The following is a 21,085-nucleotide window of genomic DNA, read 5'->3' as shown; positions in this document are numbered from 1 at the left end:
GTGATTATTTTCTTAATTTCTCTTTCTGCTAGTTTGCTGTTAGTATACAGGAATGCAACAGATTTCTGTGTATTAATTTGTATTCTATAACTTTGCTGAATCCAACTATTAGTTCTAATAGCTTTTTGGTGGAGTCTGTAGGGTTTTCTATATATATAATATCATGTCATCTTCAAATAGTGATAATTTTTCTTCTTCTTTTTACCCTTATTGCCATGATTGTTACAGCCCTGTTCCTTTTTCAGTAAGATAAGGAGAGCTGGCAAAATATGAGGAACCACTGTCAGAAGAAAATTTAGAAAGGTTTAAAAGAGTTTAATTTATTTGATATTTTATTTTCTTTAAAATTACTGAGACATATTGTAAGGTAAGAAAAGGTTTCAAAATAAATTCTCATTTCAGACAACTTTACAGAGATGTAATTTTGCTAAGGGTTATCACAAGTACTAAGCGTATCTAACTATTACTTAGGTATGGTAGGAGTATGTTGTAAGATTTCCTAATGTGCATTCACAAAATGCTAAGTGCTATTTAAATACAACTGCTAGGGTTCAAGTGAAAGCCAAACTTGTGATAATTTGTGAGAATGTAGAGATCTGTAAGAAGACACAGGAGAGGAAGAAGACAGTGTGGCTTTGAATAATCCCTTGTACTTTTCTTAGTTTTTCCTTTTTTTTTTATTTTGCAGACACATGTTTTAATGTCCCTTAGGCACTGGGTATACAAGAGTAGAATTACTGGTTAGAGATTAGACATATATTTAATTTTTATTTTTTATTTTTTTATTTTTTATTTTTTGAGAGAGCATCTCTCATATTTATTGATCAAATGGTTGTTAACAACAATAAAATTCTGTACAGGGGACTCAATGCTCAATGTACAATCATTAATCTACATGTTTTTTGAATTAAAAAGACATGATTGTATGGCACATACATCTAGAAATCAGGAAGAAAAGCCTATGAATTCTACGAAATATATGAGGAGGAAATGACACCAGTCATCCACAGAAGTCATTTCATGTATACAGATTTAATGTATAAAAGCCAATTATGTTTTTATATAATTTAAAAGATACTATTTGAAGCAGCATTTTAAAGCATCAGACTTGGGGGAGAAATATCGAATGAGAAATAACACTTCTACGTAGAAAAAAATAGACAGATATTAAATAAATGGAAGAATATGTTTTTTATGGGTTGGTTCCTTAACATCACAGAAATGTCACTTCTCCCCAAGTTTTTTTAGCTTTATATTTGGATATATCTCAATACAATTGGATATCCACATAGGAAAAAATGAATGCGGGCTCTTGTCTCATATCATACATAGAAATAAATTTCTGACACAATGTTGATCTGAATGTGAAAAGTAAAACATTAAAGCTCCTGGAAGACAGCATTGAAGAATAACTTTGTATCATACAAAAGACAGATTAGATATGTTTAGGATAGATAAAGAAATCTCACTCAAGACACAAAAAGGCAGTAACTGTATGCAAAATAACGGATAATATTTTGCATAATAATTTACTGGTGACACCATAAGAGGATGAAAAAGTAAGCCACAATGTGGGAGAAAATACTTGTGACAAATAAATGATAAATGATGCATGTTCAAAATATATAAAGTACTAAAATCAACAAGAAAAAGAGAGAATCCAATAGAAAAGTGGACAAGAAATTGAACACGCTCCTCAGAAAATGGGATAATCCAAATGTACATTAAATATTTTTAAATATGTACAACTTCATTAGTCATCAGAGAAATGTAAATGTAATCACAATGAGATACCCCCTCTATCCTCACCAGAATGGCTAAAATGAACAAGATGGACAACTCAAGGATAGAAAAACGCTGGATCAAAAGAAATCCCCACACCTGGTGGTGAGAATGTAACTGAAACAATTGTTTTGACAATGTTAGCTAAAGCTGGACATGCACATAATTTGTGATGCAGCAGTGCCATTACTAGGTAACAGTGATTATATATATGCACACATATGTATGACAAAAGGTGAGTATGTGTGTGTGAACATTCTTAGCAGTATTGTTTTTAATAGCACAAACTAGAAACAATCTAAGTATCTATCCATAGAATACATGTATAATTTGAAATGCTTACAGTGGGTAGTTAATTTCTGTAGTATTTGTAGAATATGAAAGCAGATATTTATATACAAAAATAGTTAAATAATTTCACAATGTCCAGTTAAAATGAGCCTGTCACTGGTGAGACAAAATGGGGAAAAGTCTTACAAAATAGTTACATCCTTTGCGAAATGAATATGTGATCAAAGCTTATGCGTAGCCCAGAATCAAGTTATGGGAAGAACTGCTCAAAGGGCCCACAGGTGGTCCATGAACAACTGCGCACTTTGGGTCGAAGTCTCAATCCTGCCTATGTGGACAGAAAGTCATGGGCATGTTGTAACTTCCTCCAAGTGAAACTTCAACAACGACTTAGGAGAACATCTCTAGGGGAACCAGGGCTTTGGATTTCCTTCTCAGGTTGCTGGGTCAGGAAAAATGAACTTCTCATTTGTAAATTCTTTTAATGGCAGATGAGAGTTAAGGTGAGGGAACCACCACTCAGGGAAGGTGAAGAAATGATAGAAGCTGAATCGCCCGGTATAATTGGCCTGTAGAGATTTTATCTCCGAGGGAAAAGAAATGTACTTCTTGCAGATCCGGCAGCTTGCCCAGCCCCCCTCCTCTGGGGCAGTGCCGGCCCCTGAACTGGAGCCGAGGCAGTCATGCCCAGGGGCTCTGCAGTGAGAGTCGGGAAGCCAGGGTCTCCTAACACACAGCTTCTTCCCAGGCTCATGTGGCAAGCGGATTGAGTTTGCTTACTGGAGAGAAAAATGTCTCATTTTGGCAATTGGTTTTCAGAAAACACATTTGGGGTAGCCAAACTGAGGAGAAAGTTCTTTTGTATACTTCTGAGAAATGAAGCATTTGGCCCAGGGCTTTGCCTGCATTCACAGGAATCACTGAGCTTCGGCACTACAGGTCATGTTCCCTCCACCACGGTGCCCCCCTTGGCCCCTGCCCACCCTTGGAAATCCGGACCAGAGTGCTGACTGGCTCATTCTTAAAGGATGGTGGTCAGAAGGTGACTTTATCCAGCTATATACTTTCTGTCACTCCATGCAGTGTAGGCATGCGTAAGGAAGTGCAGATTGGATGGGGAGAGAAATTTATCCAATTAACAGTTTGGGGATATCTCAAGCTTTCTAGGTGGCATCTTTTTTGAGAAGGACACTCATGATGTGTAGCTTTAGGAAGCTTGAATCACGATTTCAGCAAGAAACAGTGGTGCAGGAATGCTGTTCAATCACTGGTATCATCTGTTAGAACCTTCACCTTACTTTGGAAAATCTGTTTTAAACTTTAATTTACACATCAAAATTCCAAAAATATTTAAATATTTTACTTTTTAACCCTTTTTTGTTAAAGTAATTCTTTTTTATTATTTGTGTTATATCCTTTCTCCATTATACTCTCTACTTCCCTCCTCCCAGTGAATTAGGATAGATTTAAATGTCTGTTCCCTTTAGACAGAAAAAGAAATTAGTTAATGAGAGCTGAACTTGGAAATGCAAGTTAGTTGATAAAGCAGTTTATTCACTCCCAGAGAGAGGCAGTGTGAAATACATGCAGATGATAGAGTCATGATAGGCTAATCATGGGTGTTTCTATTTGCAATGAATACTTTCTGGGGTCTTTAAGGGGACTTACTGACCTAAGGTCAGGGATTACTACATTTTTTTTGTTGAGCTGTTAACTAACTATTATTAGTTTTTAAGAAGTGAAAGCCTCAAAACTCTGAGATTATCATCAGATTTTTCCCCACTCTCCTAATTTAATACTGAGAATACCTTAAATAATCATCACCTACCCTCTGTACTTTGTTTTTCTCTTTCAGCCCTCTACTGGTGTATTGTTTAATATATTATAGCAGAATAAGAGAAACCCTATTCACTTTGCTAGGACTAGCTTATAAGTGTAACATTATCTGAAGATGGTCAAGTTCCACTGATGGTCCCAGGCACTGATTTTTCCCCTTTGATGCCTGTCATTTGTCTTTCTTTTGCACCTGAGGATCTGGGCCATGGTATTTTTGTATTCCAACTTTTCCTTTTTCATTAGGGATGAAAAGGTAGGTTTCCTTCTTCTTTGATAGAAATATTACATGGTGACTTACTAACCTTTTGAAGCTCTAGAATAAATTCTAAAGAATTAAGAACATTTTATACTTTCGGTCTCCCTTTATTGTAACTTACATAAATCATCTCTTGGTGTGGGACTGGTTTATTAAGCTTGATTATTCATAGATAAAGGGAATATTATCATATACAAATACCCATAGACCCTGGTATCTAATCCAAGAGTCTCTGGCACCCTATTAATCTTAGGTAACTGCCCTTACTGTCATGGTACCTTCAACACAAAGTATGCTTTCATCACATATTCGACGGCACTGTCTGATCACAGACAGCAAGCAGGTAATATCTCTTTGGGACAGCTGTGTATGAGTTTCACTTTCTGTACCTGAAGGGCAGAGTAATTAGAATGAAATTAAGAGTGGACTTTATTTAGTCTGTGATGTTTCTGGAAATCACTTGTGATTTGAATAAGGTGAAACAAGATTAGTAAGAGTTCCAAAGATGATTTTTTAATACCAGAACCCTTGAGCTTTCTGAAATACTAATATATTTACAGGATTAGAAAGTTAGGAGGTGTTACTGAGCAGACTACAGTATTAAGTTTCTAGTTTGTGTAAGTCTCAAAAAAGCAAGCACAGCACAAGGTTGAGAGAAGACAAAGGTTCCTGAAGGGGGCAAATGGTCAAATACTTCTGATGAGGATAAAAGTCAGGGGATGTTAAAGGAAAGGGATGCCCGACAGTCATTTCACTGAGTTCATTCCATGTGGTTATTTTCTTCACAATATAGTCTCCAAACCATAACTGTCACTATTCAGGATACAAGTAGAATCAGCAGGAATGTGGAACCAGTTTTCTATTATCTCTTAGTTAATAGGTTAATCTGTGTGGCAGGTAGTTAAGCTCTTATCAATTATTAGGGAAGATAGTTAATGCATCTCGACTTTGATCTGTTCCCTGACAGTCATACCCAGTTGCTGACCCAGGCTCTGTGCTTCTTCCAAAGAGGAGGCAGACCCCAGGGCAGATCTCTCCTCCTGCCGTGTCCCCCAGATGAACAGCAGGTGAAGATTCTTCAAAACTGAGGCTGATCGTCCAGGTCTTCAGTTTTTATTTCACTGACTCTGAAATGTAATTTTGACATTGTGACCCCAAATTTCTGATTTTAAAAGGATGAAAAGTGAGTATTTCATTTTTATAGAGACTCCGAAAGTAAAAGAGTAAATTAACAAAGCAACTTTTCCTACCAGTTAGATTTCATTCAATATGGATTCTGAGATAGTGGGGAGGAAAAAACTGGTATCCAGCAAAGAAATAAACTCTGTAATCAGGAATTTGCCCTAAAAAAGAGAGTCACGTTTTATGTTTAATCTTTTTGACTCAAATGTCTAAGCATTTCAGTAAAAACCTTTCCCATACAATGAAGAAGAGAAGAGTTTCCTCCTTGACTCTGAGCCACATCAGTGGTTTCTACTGTGGTCCGAAACTCTGAAGGAGGCGTATCTGGGAAACCACACAGTTTAATGCTAGATGGCTGTTTGGTCTGAATGACCTTATCAGACCCTCTGCCTCCTTCAGTATCTGGTATTTATTGATGTACCACTTGGATTTGGTTCTCCGAGGCTCATGAGCAGGGAAAACCAGACATGGGTGAGTGAGTTCACGCTGCTGGGGCTGTCCAGCTGCTGGGAGACGCAGGCCTCCCTCTTCATCCTCTTCCTGGCCATGTATCTGATGACTCTGCTGGGGAACTCCCTCATCATCCTCCTTACCAGACTGGACAGCAGGCTCCATACGCCCATGTACTTTTTCCTCAGTGTCCTGTCCTTTGTGGACATCTGTTATACCAACAGCACTGTCCCTCAGATGCTTGTTCACTTCCTGTCAGCCCAGAAGTCCATCCCATTCCACAGCTGCGTGTGCCAGCTCTACGTGTCCCTGGCTTTGGGCAGCTCAGAGTTCTTCCTGCTGGGAGCCATGGCCTATGACCGCTACGTGGCGGTGTGCCACCCGCTTCACTACACGGTCATCATGCATGGAGGGCGCTGCCTGGGGCTGGCTGCCGGCTGCTTGGTGGCTGGTTTCACGAATTCACTGATGCAGACAACGACCATCTTTCAGCTACCGTTTTGCCGTCATGTTATTAGTCACTTTGCCTGTGAGATGCTGGCTGTGCTGAGGCTGACCTGTGTGGACATCTCCTTCAACAAGGTCATGGTGGCCATCTCAGGATTCCTGGTCATCATGCTTCCCTGTTTTCTGGTCGTATTCTCCTATGGCCGTATAGTCGCTGCCATCCTGCACATTCGCTCTGCGCAGGGACGCCGCAAAGCCTTTGGGACCTGTGCCTCCCACCTCGCTGTGGTTTCTATGTGCTTCGGAACAGCCATCTTCACGTACATGAGGCCCACGGCCGGCCCCTCAACAGAACAGGAGAAGATGGAGAAGATGGTCGCTCTGTTCTACGCTGTGGTGGCCCCCATGCTGAACCCCTTAATCTACAGCTTGAGGAACAAAGAGGTGGCGAGTGCCCTAAGGAGAGTGCTGAGAAAATTTAATGAAAAAAGGTAAAGATTTGAAGAATTTTCCTTCCCGCTAGCAGACCAAAGATCAACATTCCAAACAAGGAAGAAATGATTGGCGTGCCCTGGGCTCCCCAGATTTGCTGACCAGGCGCGTCATGGCAGCACGTTTCTGTAGTCTGACTCTCCACATTAGCTCACGTTTGGACCATGTATCAATACCCTACGGTCAAAACAAAATTTTTCGCTTATCAAACTGGCGTTTGCTGGATAATCAGTCCTCCCAGACTTCAAATTCCCACTGTCCCTTTCATGTTCTTCCTGCACATTTCTGCAGGAAATGTCATGAGAACAGTGAAAAGTTTCAGGGTGAGAACAGCCACCCTTCCTATCTTGACTCCACCCTTCACCAGTAATATGGCACTGAAGAAATGTACTTGGTATCTCTGAGCTCCAGTGTCCTCAACTATAAAAAGAAATAATATTCAGCATGTATGATTATTTTGAGGATTATAGATAATTATGTAAGATTCCTAATAGAGTGGTAGTATAGAGTAGCATAATTTTAACAATAATCTTTAGGACACAATTACAGGGCAAACGGTTAGGCAGCCTTCTCTCCATATACACTTATGCAAATTTCTTTCCTCCTGCCATAGCTGTCATGGATCACTGCTCTGCGCCCACTCCAGAGCCATGGCATCTATCTGTGGATTATCTCTGTCTCTGCATCTCTGTCTATCTCTTACATATATGTGTTTTTAGCTCCAAGCCGGGCGAGACCTTTCTCATCAAGCTCGTATACCCAATCGGTTAGCCAGCTTGTATCCTAAGAGTTTGTTTCTCACAATTAAGTCGCCTCTTTTCTCCCAGGCTACTTTTTTCCTCTTGCCCCACACATCTTCACTATCTTAGCAAAAGGAACCATATGCACTCGGAATAATTCTTGATTCCTTTCTCCTAGTCCCTCAGTAGATTCCATTTGCTTTATCAACAAAACGTGGGATCCAACTGGCCTCTCTGTTTCTACCTCTGCTTTCTACACTTAATTTTTTGCACAACAGCTTTTCTTTCAAAATTACTTGTTTTTGTACTTTATGTTGTAAAATACAACAGAGACAAAGCCACACTAAGCTTAGTATAGCTTAGTGAGTTATTGTAAGACAAACACCTTGCACAGACCACTCGAGCCAAAAAACAGAGATGCCAGGGGCAGCAGAAACCTCTGTGCAAGCCCCACCCTGATCACAATGTCTCTTCCACAGCTAACTGCTGGCCTGGTCTTCATAGCCATCACTCCCTTGTCTTTCTTTATGGCTTTATTACCCAAGCGAGCATCCCTCAGTCACTGCGCTTTGCTTATGCCCATGTTTTTCAACTTGCTACGTCTTTGAAGTCTCTTTAATCTATAGGTCTCCTCCAACTCTTTCTTTTCCCTACAGTTTACTTGAGTAGCCTGGGCCATTTGACCTTCAGAGGGCAAAATACCTTAGAAAATAAATCAGGTCACGTCTTTATCCTGCTTAGAGTAAAATGCAAACTCTATACAGGCAGACACAATGTGGCCAGGCGTGTCTGCTGCTCCATCTGCAGTTCCATCCCTTCCTGATCTCTTACTAAACTTAGGCACACTGGTTGTTTATCAAGGGTTGGAAGAAGACAGATAAATCTCTATTAAGGGAAAATTATTTTTTTAGAAGTCATACACATCTATGGAGAAAATGAAATCTGAGACTTATCCAACATATTAACAACTTACTAATAAGTACTAATAAAATTAGTAACAAATACAGCCTTTCACTGGATATTCTGAATCCCATCCATTAGCATCATGAATAATTGTACTAAAATTTCTGAGTAAAATCTCAAAAGTAAAGGTGTTTTGATCTCCCACTTTTTAAAAGAAAATCTGAGTTTCTGCCTTGGAAAGGGCAAAGTGTTGTATTCAACCTTCCTGAGAGCAGGACTGTTCCTTTGATCATATTTGTATTCCAGGTGCCTTAGCTTATAAATTCCTGCTGATTGAATAGCTTATGGATTGAAACTTTCTTTACTATTTTAGGAGTTGCCTTTTGTGAAAAATATAAAGATCATATATATTGGAATTTCAGATAATAGTAAATAAGGTTTTAAAATCTCAGGTGCAGAGTTAATTGGTTAATAATACTCAGTAGATGAAACATTGCCTGCATAAGGCCTTTTTTATTAATTAAAACAATTAATTCTCTCTCATTTTTTCCTATTGTGTGGACAAACTTCTAATGGGTTTAATACATATAATTATGTTTGGGAGTACATTTATGTATTTTTTTAAACATATTATGTTAACTACTCCTACTATGTCTTAGTTCTTTTCACTCAACACTATCTTTAAAATCCATATGTGCTGCTAATCCATCACTTCTGACTGTTTATAGCAATCCATAGTGCCCAACACATTGTAGCCATCACTCTTTGTTATGGCCCCCACCTCCCAAATGCCACCTCGGGCCCTACGGTGGACATCATAACATATGCACACTTCAGGACCTGTGTGAGAATTTATTTAGGGAACATACCCAGGGGCCAAGTTGCTAGATTATGGATAATGCTCCCCAGAATGGCTTCATAAACCTATACATCTCCTTCTGTGCAGGAGGATTCTTGTCTATGCACAGCCTGCATATTTTGAGTATTTTTATAAGCTAAAAGATATGAAATCATTTTACTTTTCATTACTCTGGTAAGTAATCAATATGAACATGTGCTCATTTGCTGAGCTCCTGATTCCCATCTATCTCCAGTCTACTGCGCTCCATCTAGGCCTTCCCACCACAGTTGGTGGCACCTCCCGCATGGCAATGATCAGGCCATTCTCTTTTTCTCACATCCGATTCAAATCTGCAAGAATATCCTCTTGTCTCTACTTTCAAAATATATACAGAACAGGATCCCACCCCATCCTGCCCTCTCCCACACCATGGAGTGAGCCTCTGTCTCCCAGGTGGGTTATAACAATAGCCTGCAACCAATTTCTCTGCTTCTACTTTTGTGTCCCAGCACTGGGTGTGACTCCTTTGAAAACATAACTAAACACATCATTCCTCTTTGTAACTCTGCAACTGCTCAGAATAAACCCCAAAGTCTTTATTCTGGATTATAACTGTTTTCTAACTACCTTCTCCCCTTGCCCCTACACCTATTCCCTCTTACCTTGTTATTTATTTTTTCCAGAGGGCTTATCCTTTCTAACGTATTTGCAATTAACTCATTTTTTAATGTCTGTCTCCCACTCTGCCACTGCCCCAGAATAAAAGCACTTTGAGAGCAAGGCTCTTTGTTCTGTTCCCTTACATACATCCAATGTCCAGAAGAGAGTCTGTCTCATTATGGTTACACAATATATATTTTCTGGAAGAATCGTATTGTCAGCCTTTTGGGTTTCTACTGCTGTACACTGCATGTTCATTTTCTTTGCTCATTGTTCCTTTGGGTTTTCTGCCATTTCCTTGTTGGTGTGTATATTAATCGATAAAATCCTTTTCTGTTAAGTAGCCATTGCAAATACATACCTCCAATCTGTCATCTCTCTGTTACTTTATTCATGGAGTTCTTTGTTGAACAGACAACCTTCATTTTGATATAATCCAACTCATCACATTTTTGTCCTACAATTTTTGAAGTTTTGTCTTTCTAAAAAAAGAGTCCTGCATCTAGGTCATAAAATATTCTGTTTTTAATATGATCAAATTTTCTACTTTTACCTCTCACAGTCATTTCTTTAGTTCATCTGACATTCACTTTTGTATACGTTGTTAAATAAAGATTGTGTTATTTTTTTTCCATGTTGTTCATTTATTTAACAAGCCAGTCTTTACTCATTTATTGTAGGAACCTTAATGTACATTGTTTCCCTATATATGAGTCTGTCTTTGAACTCTACTCTTTTCTCTCTCTTCATTTGTTTGCTTGTGCACATGCAATTCTGTTATTCTATTTTTAAAAATCGTTTTGGCTTGTTGTTAGTCTTCATTTGTCATGTTTTCTATATCAAATAAGATGGACAAACCCATCTTCTTTTTTAAAGTTATTAAATATATAATTGAAATGGTCAGATACTCTATTATATTTACTTATTAATATTTGTTTATAGTCAGTCTGTAAATAGTCAGATATTTATGGAGTGATTTATTCCATATACATTTTTTGGTAATTTTATTAAGTTCTCCAAAAAGTTCAGCTGAAATTTTGATTTGGTTTGCACTGAATTTGTAGAGTCATTCACATCTTTATAATATTAAACTGTCCCACTCAAAGCATGAAATGTTTTTAGAGTTATTCAGATAATCTTTAATGTCCTATTTAGAGGTTTAATATTTTCTCCATATTTGTTTCACAAATATTTGTTAAACTATTGCATGCCAGACACCATTCTAGATGTTGTAGATATAACAGTGAAAAACAAACAAAAATCTCTGCCTTCATGAAGATTACATTCTACTCAAGGGAAATAGGCAATAAATGTAAGAAATAAATAATGCATCTAGTATGTTATATGATGTCAATTACTGTGGAGAAAAGCAAAATGAGAAAAGTAGATAAAGGATAGGGGGCAATGACAGGCATCTGAGCAGAAGATAAGAGCAGCCTGGCCACTCTCACATGGGCAAAGCATACAAGTGTCAATATCCACTCCTGCTTTTGGGGAGGGGAAAGGGAACACACTGGGCCTCTACAGTGTTCACCCCACAATGCTTAACATTCTCCTAGAGTTCACACAAGATAGCTGTACTTTGTGTGTGGGGAGGTGGGGCTACATGCAGTAAAATGCACAAATTGTACTGTACAGGTTGATGAATTTTAACATGTGTATACACTTATGTAACCATCACTCTGATCAAGATATCAAACATTCTCACTAATTTTTTTCCCTTTCATCTATCTCTCCTTTGGTAACCACCGGTCTGTTCTCTGTGTTTATAAGTCTATTTCAGTTTTGTTTGTTTGCTCATCTGTTTTGTTTTTTAGATTCCACATATAAGTGAAATCAAATGGTATTTGTCTTTCTCCATCTGATATATTTAACTTAGCATAATACCTTCTAGGTCTATCCATGTTGTTGCAAATGACACAATTTCATTCTTTGTTATGGCCGACTAATATTCCATTTCATATATGTACCACATCTTTTTTACCCATTCAGCTATCAATGGAAATTTAGATTGCTTCCATATTTTGGACAATGTAAATAATTCCGCAGTGGACATAGGAGTGCATATGTCTTTTTGGATCAGTGATTTTGTTTTCTTCAGGTAAATTCCTAGAAGTAGAATTTCTGGGTCATATGAGATTTCCAGTTTTAGTTTTTTGAGAAACCTCCCTACTGTTTTCCACAGTGGCTGCAACAATATGCAATCCTACTGGGAGTGTACAAGGGTTCCCTTTTCTCCACACCCTCCCCAATATTTGTTATTTCTTGTTTTGTTGACATTAGCCATTCTGACTGAAGTGAAATGATATCTCAGCATTGTTTTGATTTGCATTTCCCTAATGATCAGTGATGCTAAGCACCTTTTTGTGTGTCTGATGGCCATCTGTATATCTTTGGAAAAATGTCTGTTCAGGTCATCCGCCTGTTTTGTAATCAGATTGTTTTTTGAGTTGTATAAATTCTTTATGTATTTTAGATCTTTATGTATTTTCTTTCCTGTTCAGAAGCTTTTTAGTTTGATGTAGTCCCACTTGTTTATTTTTGCTTTTGTTTCCATTGCCTGGGGAGACATAGCATGGCTGTACTTTTATTAAAGGTTCAGAACACTGAATATCTGTAAGAACAAACCACAGTATGGAGATCATTATTCTTAAAGCTAAAGGAAAAGCAAAAGTTCCAAGGACCTCACCAGATATGGTGGTAGAATTTGAAACCTGGACAGCAGCCCAATAATATACAGCCTCTGTCTAGAGACTGGCATAGGGAAGTCTCCCTGCCTAGATAACACGACGTGCCTGAACATCCCACTGGCCCTGACTCCCTGAGTTGCCTGGCCTAGGAGCTGCTGTGCAAAGGAATGTGGAAATGGGTGAACTGGAATCAGGAAGTGGAGATTTAGTCACATCTTCATAAAGCAGGATAAAAATTTCCACCATTTTTCCCAATCTCCAGGAGATGAAAGTTTGGCAAGCTCTTCTCTATGCTCCAGAGACAAGGCAGCAAAACTTTGATTTGTAAAGTTCTAAGGGAGGTTAGGGTGTTAGTTGCAGAAGTAACCAGACAGAGGGAGAGGGAAAATGAGAGAAATCTAATAAACAAAGCATAATTGGCCCCTTGAGATTTCAGCAATAAAGTTAGAGAAAGTTACCTGGTCCAATGGCACTTGTTTAAAACTTCACAATTTCCCCAGCTCTGCCATCTTTCCGAGGCACAGGATGGTCTCCTCCACTCCCCTGAGGTGAGTCAGGCACTTCTGATCTTTTGCCAACATTTATTTAGGAACGTGAATTATGAAACCAGATTCCTATAATCCATAGGCCCTCCTGTGTTCTTCAAGCCTAAGAGAATCATGGCTTGATGTAGTTGTCCTCTAGTAGAAATTCTCCTAAGAAATTATGTTTTGGCTATTCAAAGTAGGAAGCCAGAACTTCCAAGTGATTTAAGGATTCCCCGCCTGTGATGGTCCTGGGTCTACTAGTAAGTCAGCACCAGGTTTACAGTCTGACTTCTGCTTTTCTTTGATTCCTGGAAATAGGAGTTGGGTGGTAGGTCAGTGCTGATGGGCCTTTTCTTCGCTGACACTTGGAGCAGGATTATGCCCTCAGATACTAGCTCTTTCCTCCCCATATAGGACTTTTGTTTGGGGAACAAGTCTAGAAAGTGACATCTTTGTCTGAAACTCTCCCACACCTGCCCATAAAGGGAAGGTCATGAATAGCTTGTAGATTCTCTGGTCCTGCTGTCCGTACTTGCATGCTAAGTAGGCTGCTTAGCCAGTGCATGTTTTCAAAATAGTCTTACATTTTCAAGTTCATTTCCATTTGTGTACTAATTTAATAAATCATTTTTGTTATTTTTATTTTTGCTAGATAACTATATGCATATCTGTCTGCGAGAGGATCACTTATGCCATTATCTAGGACTTTAGGAGGATATATTCTTTTCCATCCATAAAGCATCAATCCAATGGACAGGGTTTTTCAAAATGAAAACAAAATTTTCTAGTTGCAAGAAGATGATACAAAGACACAGAGATGTTGTTGGTAATGATAAGTGCAGGTATTCTACTTGAAATAAAAATTGTGTGGGGTACTCGCTCTGGCTGGCTCTGGCTTGATGCTCATTCTCTTAAGTCCTCTGGGTGAGAAGGGCAAACAATTTGGCGATGGCAAAGGGCCAGACAGGAGCCAAGCGGGAGGAAGGCGGTGCCCCATGCCCACTGGGGGCAGACGGACCTGGGGATCCCAGCTTCCTTTCCAGCTCATGTCTGTGCCCTCTCCCCCTCTTCCTTGCTGCTTTCTGCATTTTGCTTAGCCTTCTTTTCTTCATCCCATATCTATTGCATTTCCCAACTATTCTAAAAGCTCAGAGTAAAGGGATGTGGATTTATGATCATCTCCAGTGTGCTTTGACAATGCAGAGATGGTTCTGTGATGTATTTGTTCCTCTTTACAAAGCAGATTATTGTAATGTGGCTCAAGAACAGGAATTAAGCTTGTGTGGAAATAATTAAATAATTCCAAATATACATACCTTAACTAAGTGTTTTTGAGTCTTCTATTTTGAGGGGGAATTTTGGGATTTTCAATAATGTAACTGAAGAAACATTTGTCCTGAAGATTTGCATATGGAAGAATGGGGGGAGAGTTATCCTAAAAGTTCTCACTGTTCATGTTTTTGGAGAATTCATCAGTTTCCCTGGTAAATGTATGTTGAGCAGAGTTTCCATCATAATGGAACCAAATTCTAGAAATTTCACTGCAAAGAAGGACTAAACATAGCACTCTGGAACTACACACCAAGATAAATGAAATAATGGAAGCCCTAGTGTATAAAATATTAGGTAACTTCAGCAGCATATAAATTGATTAAATGTCAAGAAAATGGCATCTATAAATATTTCAATTTTCTTTTCTCTCATTTTCATTGCTTCCACTTCTTCCTCATTTGGTTTCATTTTTATTTCCTTGGCTTTTTAATTGTGCTCTTTTTTTTTCCTTTGTCTTCCTTTCTGACCATTGATTCTCTCTTTTAACTTTTTCCATAAAGTGCTTATTAATAACATCCCTTAAGAAAAATAAATCCTCATTCATTTATTTTTATTTATATATCTCAGTATCCTCTTCTCCCACCCATTTAGCATAACTTTTTCTTTTAGATATTTATTTATCTACTGTTTATTTACTTAAATTTGGGCTAATTTTGATCTTTTTGAGAAAGACATTGAATGACTATATACCACCAGTCTTTGAAGATGTTTTAAGTTGAGGTGACACATCATATGACAGCAACCATATTTAGTGTACAGTTCAGTGGCACTTAGTGCATTCACAGGGTTGTGGTGGTTTTATGTTTGTGAGTTTATAGCTAAGTACGTCTGTGTTTGTGAACAGCTTGGGCAGGAGTGAGAGTATTTGTGTGTGGGACCCAAAGGGGGCGCTCTAGAGAGCATATCCTAGGCCTGGAAAGAACTCTTGGCCTGTGTAATGATTTCAGCTTCTCTACCGGGCCACTCAGCATTTTACCCCTGCTTTTGGTGTGACTGCCGAGTGACCTGGAAATGTAGCCCCTTCTGTCTGTGAGTGTGACGGCAGCATTGCACAAACAGTGGGGATATGTCGGCACTCTCCGCTACAGAAACTAGGTGCCGAGCTCTCCAGGGCAGGCAGCTCAGGAGGGACAAATCTTGCCAAGGTGGTAAAAATCACACCTCAGTCCAGGATTCTTTGTCCTGCCTCACCAGGTGCTTGTAGGGATTTTTTTGGCCCAATGAAACTGTATTTAGGTTCAAATCTTCTTTTGAAAGCTGATTTTATAAAGTAAGCACACACCGTTATCTATTTCTGATATTATATTATTTTTGTTTCTCTTCTTGTCCATACTCAAAGCCTTTCATCATTTTTTAGGGGAGGAAGAAGGGACTCCCTGCTGCGGATGTGCCATGCACCGCTGCAGTCATCACCGTGGCAGAAACAACGCAGACGCATGATCACCGTTCCAAGTTTACGGAAGAGGCCAGTTAATTACATACTACATGCACACAGTCCCTAATGTGGACGTGTGCTGGCTTTCTCCTCTTTGTCCCATTGTCCACGTGGCTTGAAGGCCAGACTTCAAGTTCATGGGTAAGTGAGAGGAGCCTACTCTGGTCCACCACAGCCCTGCCGTCAGGGGGGTCCAAAGCTGGAACCCAGTTAGTCCTCTTGATATGTCTCCTGATTTTTATATTTGCTGAATCCATAGCCTTAAAACAGTGACGCTCACGGTGCTGTGTCAGGGTCCTGCTGTATGCAAAGTGGCATAATGGACGTGCCTGTGGGTCATCAGGTCATCCTGTTTACCAGCTGACTCCACGGTTTGGTTACTTCACCTCTTTCTTTTTCATCTGCAAAATAGAAGTAATCAGCCAAAGTTCAGAGTGTTGTTGTGACGATTATTATATTAACAGGTACATAAAGTACTTAGTATAATGCCTGGCACAGAGTGTTCAGCAATAGAGTGTTGATTTATATCAACTTGATTACACATAAATGCAGTTTTGGTTTTTAATTCTTTTCTTAACATTCTTCCTACTCCAGTGAATGTTTGCATTTCGGCTGGGAGCTTGTTTGCTTGCTTTCTTCCCACCATCTGCTACCAAAATGATAGGCAAGATCAAGATTTTCTAAAACCAAACCTGACCATTCAGTGATTCACAGGGAAATTGACTTGGGTAAGTTATTTGAAACAATTTTACAAAGAAACAGGTTTTACTTTGACTTTAACACATCACTTTTTAAAAACTATCAAATGTATTTTATTAAAAAAAAACCAAAATTGCTTACACAAATAATGTGTCCCTTAGAAATAATGCAGGCCTGACTACATTACTGAGCAAAAGCAACGTGGCTTTTAACACAAATGACATCCATTCGGATATGTTTCTGCAGATAGGTAGGAAAACACTACCTGTTTTGTTGTTTGTTTGATTTCTTTAAAACTGACATTTCTTGAAGTCCTGGTTATAAAATTTTAAACAGCATAAATGGACCTCCCACTAACCATCACCTTCACATCCATGCTACATATGTGCACATACATTCCTGCTGATATACCTGGAAGAGTGGCTTCATTACAGTTACATTGGAGCCCTTGGCAGACAGGCCTGAAGAAAGGTTATGTGGAATAAGTCGAACATGCAATGTGGGGCAAAGCATGGGTATTCCCTTAAAGAAGAGCTGTCACAACAGAAACACTTCTTGGAAACAATTCATACAACTTTGGAGTGTTAGGTTTTATTAAATGTGATTTGTGTAGTTGTTACATTTATTTGATAAAATCCTAACACAAGGTAGTAAGCAAAAAATGAATTTTGTCAACATACATTTTCAGCAATTCTTGGACACACATATAAAAAGAATGAGAGAGGGATACTCATACTCTGTTCTAAAACTGCAGATTTACAGACCAGAGAGAGGAAGAGATTCTCTTTTAAAATTGCAAGTATCAATTTAGGTGGGAAGGAGAAAAAGTAAATGAAGGGGAAAGGCAAATACTTCCATGTGGGGAAAACATAGTTTCAATATTTAGATTTAAAATAACCTCCCTAGAGAAAGTGGTTATAATGGATTTTCTAGAAAACTCCCTTGCCTATAAAAATAGACTTGATGACCCACCTCAATCCAAATTTCCACAGTCTACAAGTGTAGGAAGCTATGAGCTGGAGCAAATCAGTTAGATGGGGAAGGATGGATGGATCTTGCATTTAGCTGTATTTCTAGTGTGGCTTCTTTAGGTATTGATGAATCTCTAAAAAGCATTGGAATCCTAAGAGTAGACTTACATTGGGATAGAAAAGTATTGTAAACATTACTAGATGTATTTTAATCAGGGCTTTTATGACTCATAAATTTTCTAACCATATAATGACAGTACTTTTCATTCCAGTGTAAAATGTGGCAGAACAGAAAGAAATTGATGTACAAATAGATGTAGTGTAACAGAAAATTACAGGTAAGAGAACACAAGACCTAAGACTATGCTACTAGTTTTTAGCCATGAAGCTAAACAAGCTGTTAATTTTGACCATTCTAGAAAAATATTCTTGATTAAAAAAAATCTTCTATTTGTCATTAGGATTTTTTGTCCTTTTTTCACAGTGTAACATCTTATTTACACCTTTAAGCATTGTGCATTTCTTTACCAACTTTAGTTGAGCGTCTTGTTTCAATTAATTTTGGTGCAACTGAAAGCTTCCAGCACAAGGCCTTTAATGGGTTTCTAACATCATTTGATCATTTTCACTACTATCTGTGTGACATTCAATTTCTGAAAGCTCTGTTTTTAATAAATTCCTTGGCACTTTGGACCTTACTCAAAACAATACTACATCTGAATATTTTATGACTGAATATTGCTATCTTTACAATAATGCACTTTCATCTAAAATCCCCATCTTCCTGTGTTAGGCTGTGTGATCTTAAAAATTATTCTAAGTTTTTAGGCTGAAAACTGGAAACTTTCAATTTGTGCAATTGTAGTCTGCTGTTCATCTACAGTTATAATGTGAATAATGTAGAAGCCATTGGAATAATAATGTTTCATGTAGAGCGTGTACTGTCACAGGACTGTCTCCAAGACTTCAGACTCCCATCTGTATATATTAATAATGGGCTACTTCTTTCCTTCTATAAGTGAGCAAATGTGAAAGAAATTTTGTTTTGGGGTCAAAAAACTATTACCGCCTGTTACCATGTTGTATAACTAAGACCTGATCTTCTATACTTTCCCCTTTGTGGGTGAGGACTAATCAGTGTTACACGAGAACATTTCATATCAGAAACGAATTCACTGTCCCTTCCTTGAGAAAGCAGCATTATTAAGTAATGACCTGATGCTATTAAACACTTCATTAAATTCTCCTTGCTGGTCGTAGGAGATGAAGTTTAGCAGCTAGGTATACCTTCTCTTCATGCGACACCTAATTCTTCACATTGGCCCCTGTGGGTTGATCTCACCCAGCAGGGCCACTGGTGTGAGGGGTGGAGAGGTCTCCCACTTGACACTCTCAAAATGAAAGGGCAAGTTACAGAAAATAAATTCAAGATCACTTAGTAATAAAAAGTATAAGAATATTGTTTAAAACATTCAGGATTTCATGGATACATTCCACTGAGGAGGGGTGTGTCTAAGATGTCTACAGGGAGAATCCAGTAGACAAAATAGGTAAATGGGACTGAACATAATCAGAATTCAGAAAAATATTTTTCGTGTGCACCAAAAAACTTTCTCACCAGGAAGACATGAATTCCCTATAATAACTACCAAATTGAGTAGGATTTTGAGTCAAAACATTTCAGTTCGCCCATTTAAGAGCAGAAGTTTGGGTGAAGAAATTATGTTCCAATAAGGCGAACGTCAAGAATGTAATGCCCTTTCTCCTTGACTTCCAGCCGTGCGGCTGGATCCCGCTGTGACCCTCACGTCTGGTTATGCGCACGCAGTTGGATGATGGCTTAGCTGAGATGTTCTAGGAACACTTTAAGTTCAGATGAGTAGGCTCTTCGTATGATCTAAAAGCCACCATTCCAATCCTGAGTTTTCATGATTTGTTGTTTCAACATCTTTATAGTTTGGTTCCCAGAAATTCATGCGCCAAGGAAATAACACCCAGACACGGGTGAGTGAGTTCATTCTGCTGGGACTGTCCAGTGACTGGGGGACTCAGGTTTCCCTCTTTATCCTGATCCTTACCATGTACTTGGTGACTGTTGTGGGAAATTTCCTCATTATTCTTCTGATCAGACTGGACAGCAGGCTTCATACCCCCATGTACTTTTTTCTTAGTGTTTTATCCTTGGTGGACCTTTGTTATGCAAACAGTATTGCCCCACAAATGCTGGCCCACCTGCTGTCAGCCCAGAAGTCCATCCCATTCCACAACTGCGTGTGCCAGCACTATGTGTTCCTGGCATCGGGCGGATCTGAGTTCTTCCTGCTGGGAGCCATGGCCTACGACCGCTATGTGGCGGTGTGCCACCCGCTTCACTACACGGTCATCATGCATGGAGGGCGCTGCCTGGGGCTGGCTGCCGGCTGCTTGGTGGCTGGTTTCACGAATTCACTGATGGAAACAATCATCACCTTCCAGCTTCCCTTGTGCCACAGTGTTATTAATCACTTTGCCTGTGAGACCCTAGCGGTGCTGCGGCTAGCCTGTGTGGACATCTCCTTCAACAAGGTCATGGTGGCCATCTCAGGATTCCTGGTCATCATGCTTCCCTGTATCCTGGTCCTATTCTCCTATGGCCGTATAGTCGCTGCCATCCTGCACATTCGCTCTGCGCAGGGACGCCGCAAAGCCTTTGGGACCTGTGCCTCCCACCTCGCTGTGGTGTGCATGTGCTTTGGGGCGACCATCTTCACCTACCTGGGGCCGCGCTCAGCCTCCTCAGTGGAGGAGGAGAAGATGGTCGCTGTGTTCTATGCTGTGGTGGCACCTATGCTGAACCCCTTGATCTACAGCTTGAGGAATAAGGAAGTTATGGCTGCTCTCCAGAAAGTTTTAGAGAAATTGAGATGAAGGGTAAAGATGTAAGAACTTCTTGTTATCTGTCATCAAAACCACGAAGGAGATCAGATAAGTGTAGATGGAACTCCCACACTAGACTAAGGAGAGCTATTATGGTGAGGTTTTTGAGTGTTGATAAAGTGTTCCTCCGCCTGATTAATGAATTTCCTTCTATAGGCCAGTACCAGATGATTTATGGCAGTGATCCTCAGGCAGCCTCTTGTTAGATCATCTTCTCTCAGGTATCCAGTGATATTTAGACTTCATCTGCCCATTTAAAAATTGTATTAGTGTTTCCATATACAAAGGAATGATGCATGGCTTTGTCCAGTAGATCTTATTTGTGGAATGAATAGATAGGTGAACTCTGCCACTCAGGTCTGCTTTTACCTTGTGGAACAGAGTGGAGAATGTCTGTTTTTCTTTCTACATGATAATACTCCAATTAATCATAGAAAACTTCATTTCCTTCAGGATAATCACACATAGCTTCTTAAACTCTTTCTGAAATGCTGGCAGTTTTAGAACTTTCAACACTATTTTTTACCTAAATCTAGACTGTAATATGGTATCTTGAAATAAATAACATGTGGTACAATATTTGTTCAGACCAGAAGATTGGATTTCATTTGCTTTTCAAGAATGAAATTTGCTTT

At 39.1% G+C, this 21,085-nt stretch overlaps 2 protein-coding genes across 2 annotated transcripts in view; both read left to right on the top strand.

Moving 5' to 3' along the window:
- Positions 1-20,854, top strand: part of LOC118971351 (olfactory receptor-like protein OLF3) — a 73,631-nt gene extending 52,777 nt beyond the window's left edge. The window contains exon 2 of the mRNA XM_073238303.1: positions 15,787-20,854. Within this exon, the coding sequence (XP_073094404.1) occupies positions 19,509-20,441 (933 nt within the window). The 5' untranslated portion in view covers positions 15,787-19,508 and the 3' untranslated portion in view covers positions 20,442-20,854. The remainder of the gene's footprint in view (positions 1-15,786) is intronic.
- Positions 3,488-6,969, top strand: LOC108389123 (olfactory receptor 2F1-like). The gene has a single exon (XM_073239862.1). It carries the CDS (start codon positions 5,795-5,797, stop codon positions 6,737-6,739), a length of 945 nt encoding a protein of 314 aa, XP_073095963.1. The 5' UTR covers positions 3,488-5,794; the 3' UTR covers positions 6,740-6,969.
- Positions 20,855-21,085: the final 231 nt, after the last annotated feature.

This window comes from Manis javanica, chromosome 6 (genome assembly GCF_040802235.1).
Source record: "Manis javanica isolate MJ-LG chromosome 6, MJ_LKY, whole genome shotgun sequence".
Classification (NCBI taxonomy): domain Eukaryota; kingdom Metazoa; phylum Chordata; class Mammalia; order Pholidota; family Manidae; genus Manis; species Manis javanica.
The sequence above is the reverse complement of the archived record's forward strand: the minus strand, read 5'-3'. Positions and strand labels throughout refer to the sequence as shown.

What these genes read in the sequence shown, in the direction of transcription:
- LOC108389123 (XM_073239862.1), top strand. Translation starts at nt 5,795, where the DNA reads ATGAGCAGGGAAAACCAGACATGGGTGAGTGAGTTCACGCTGCTGGGG.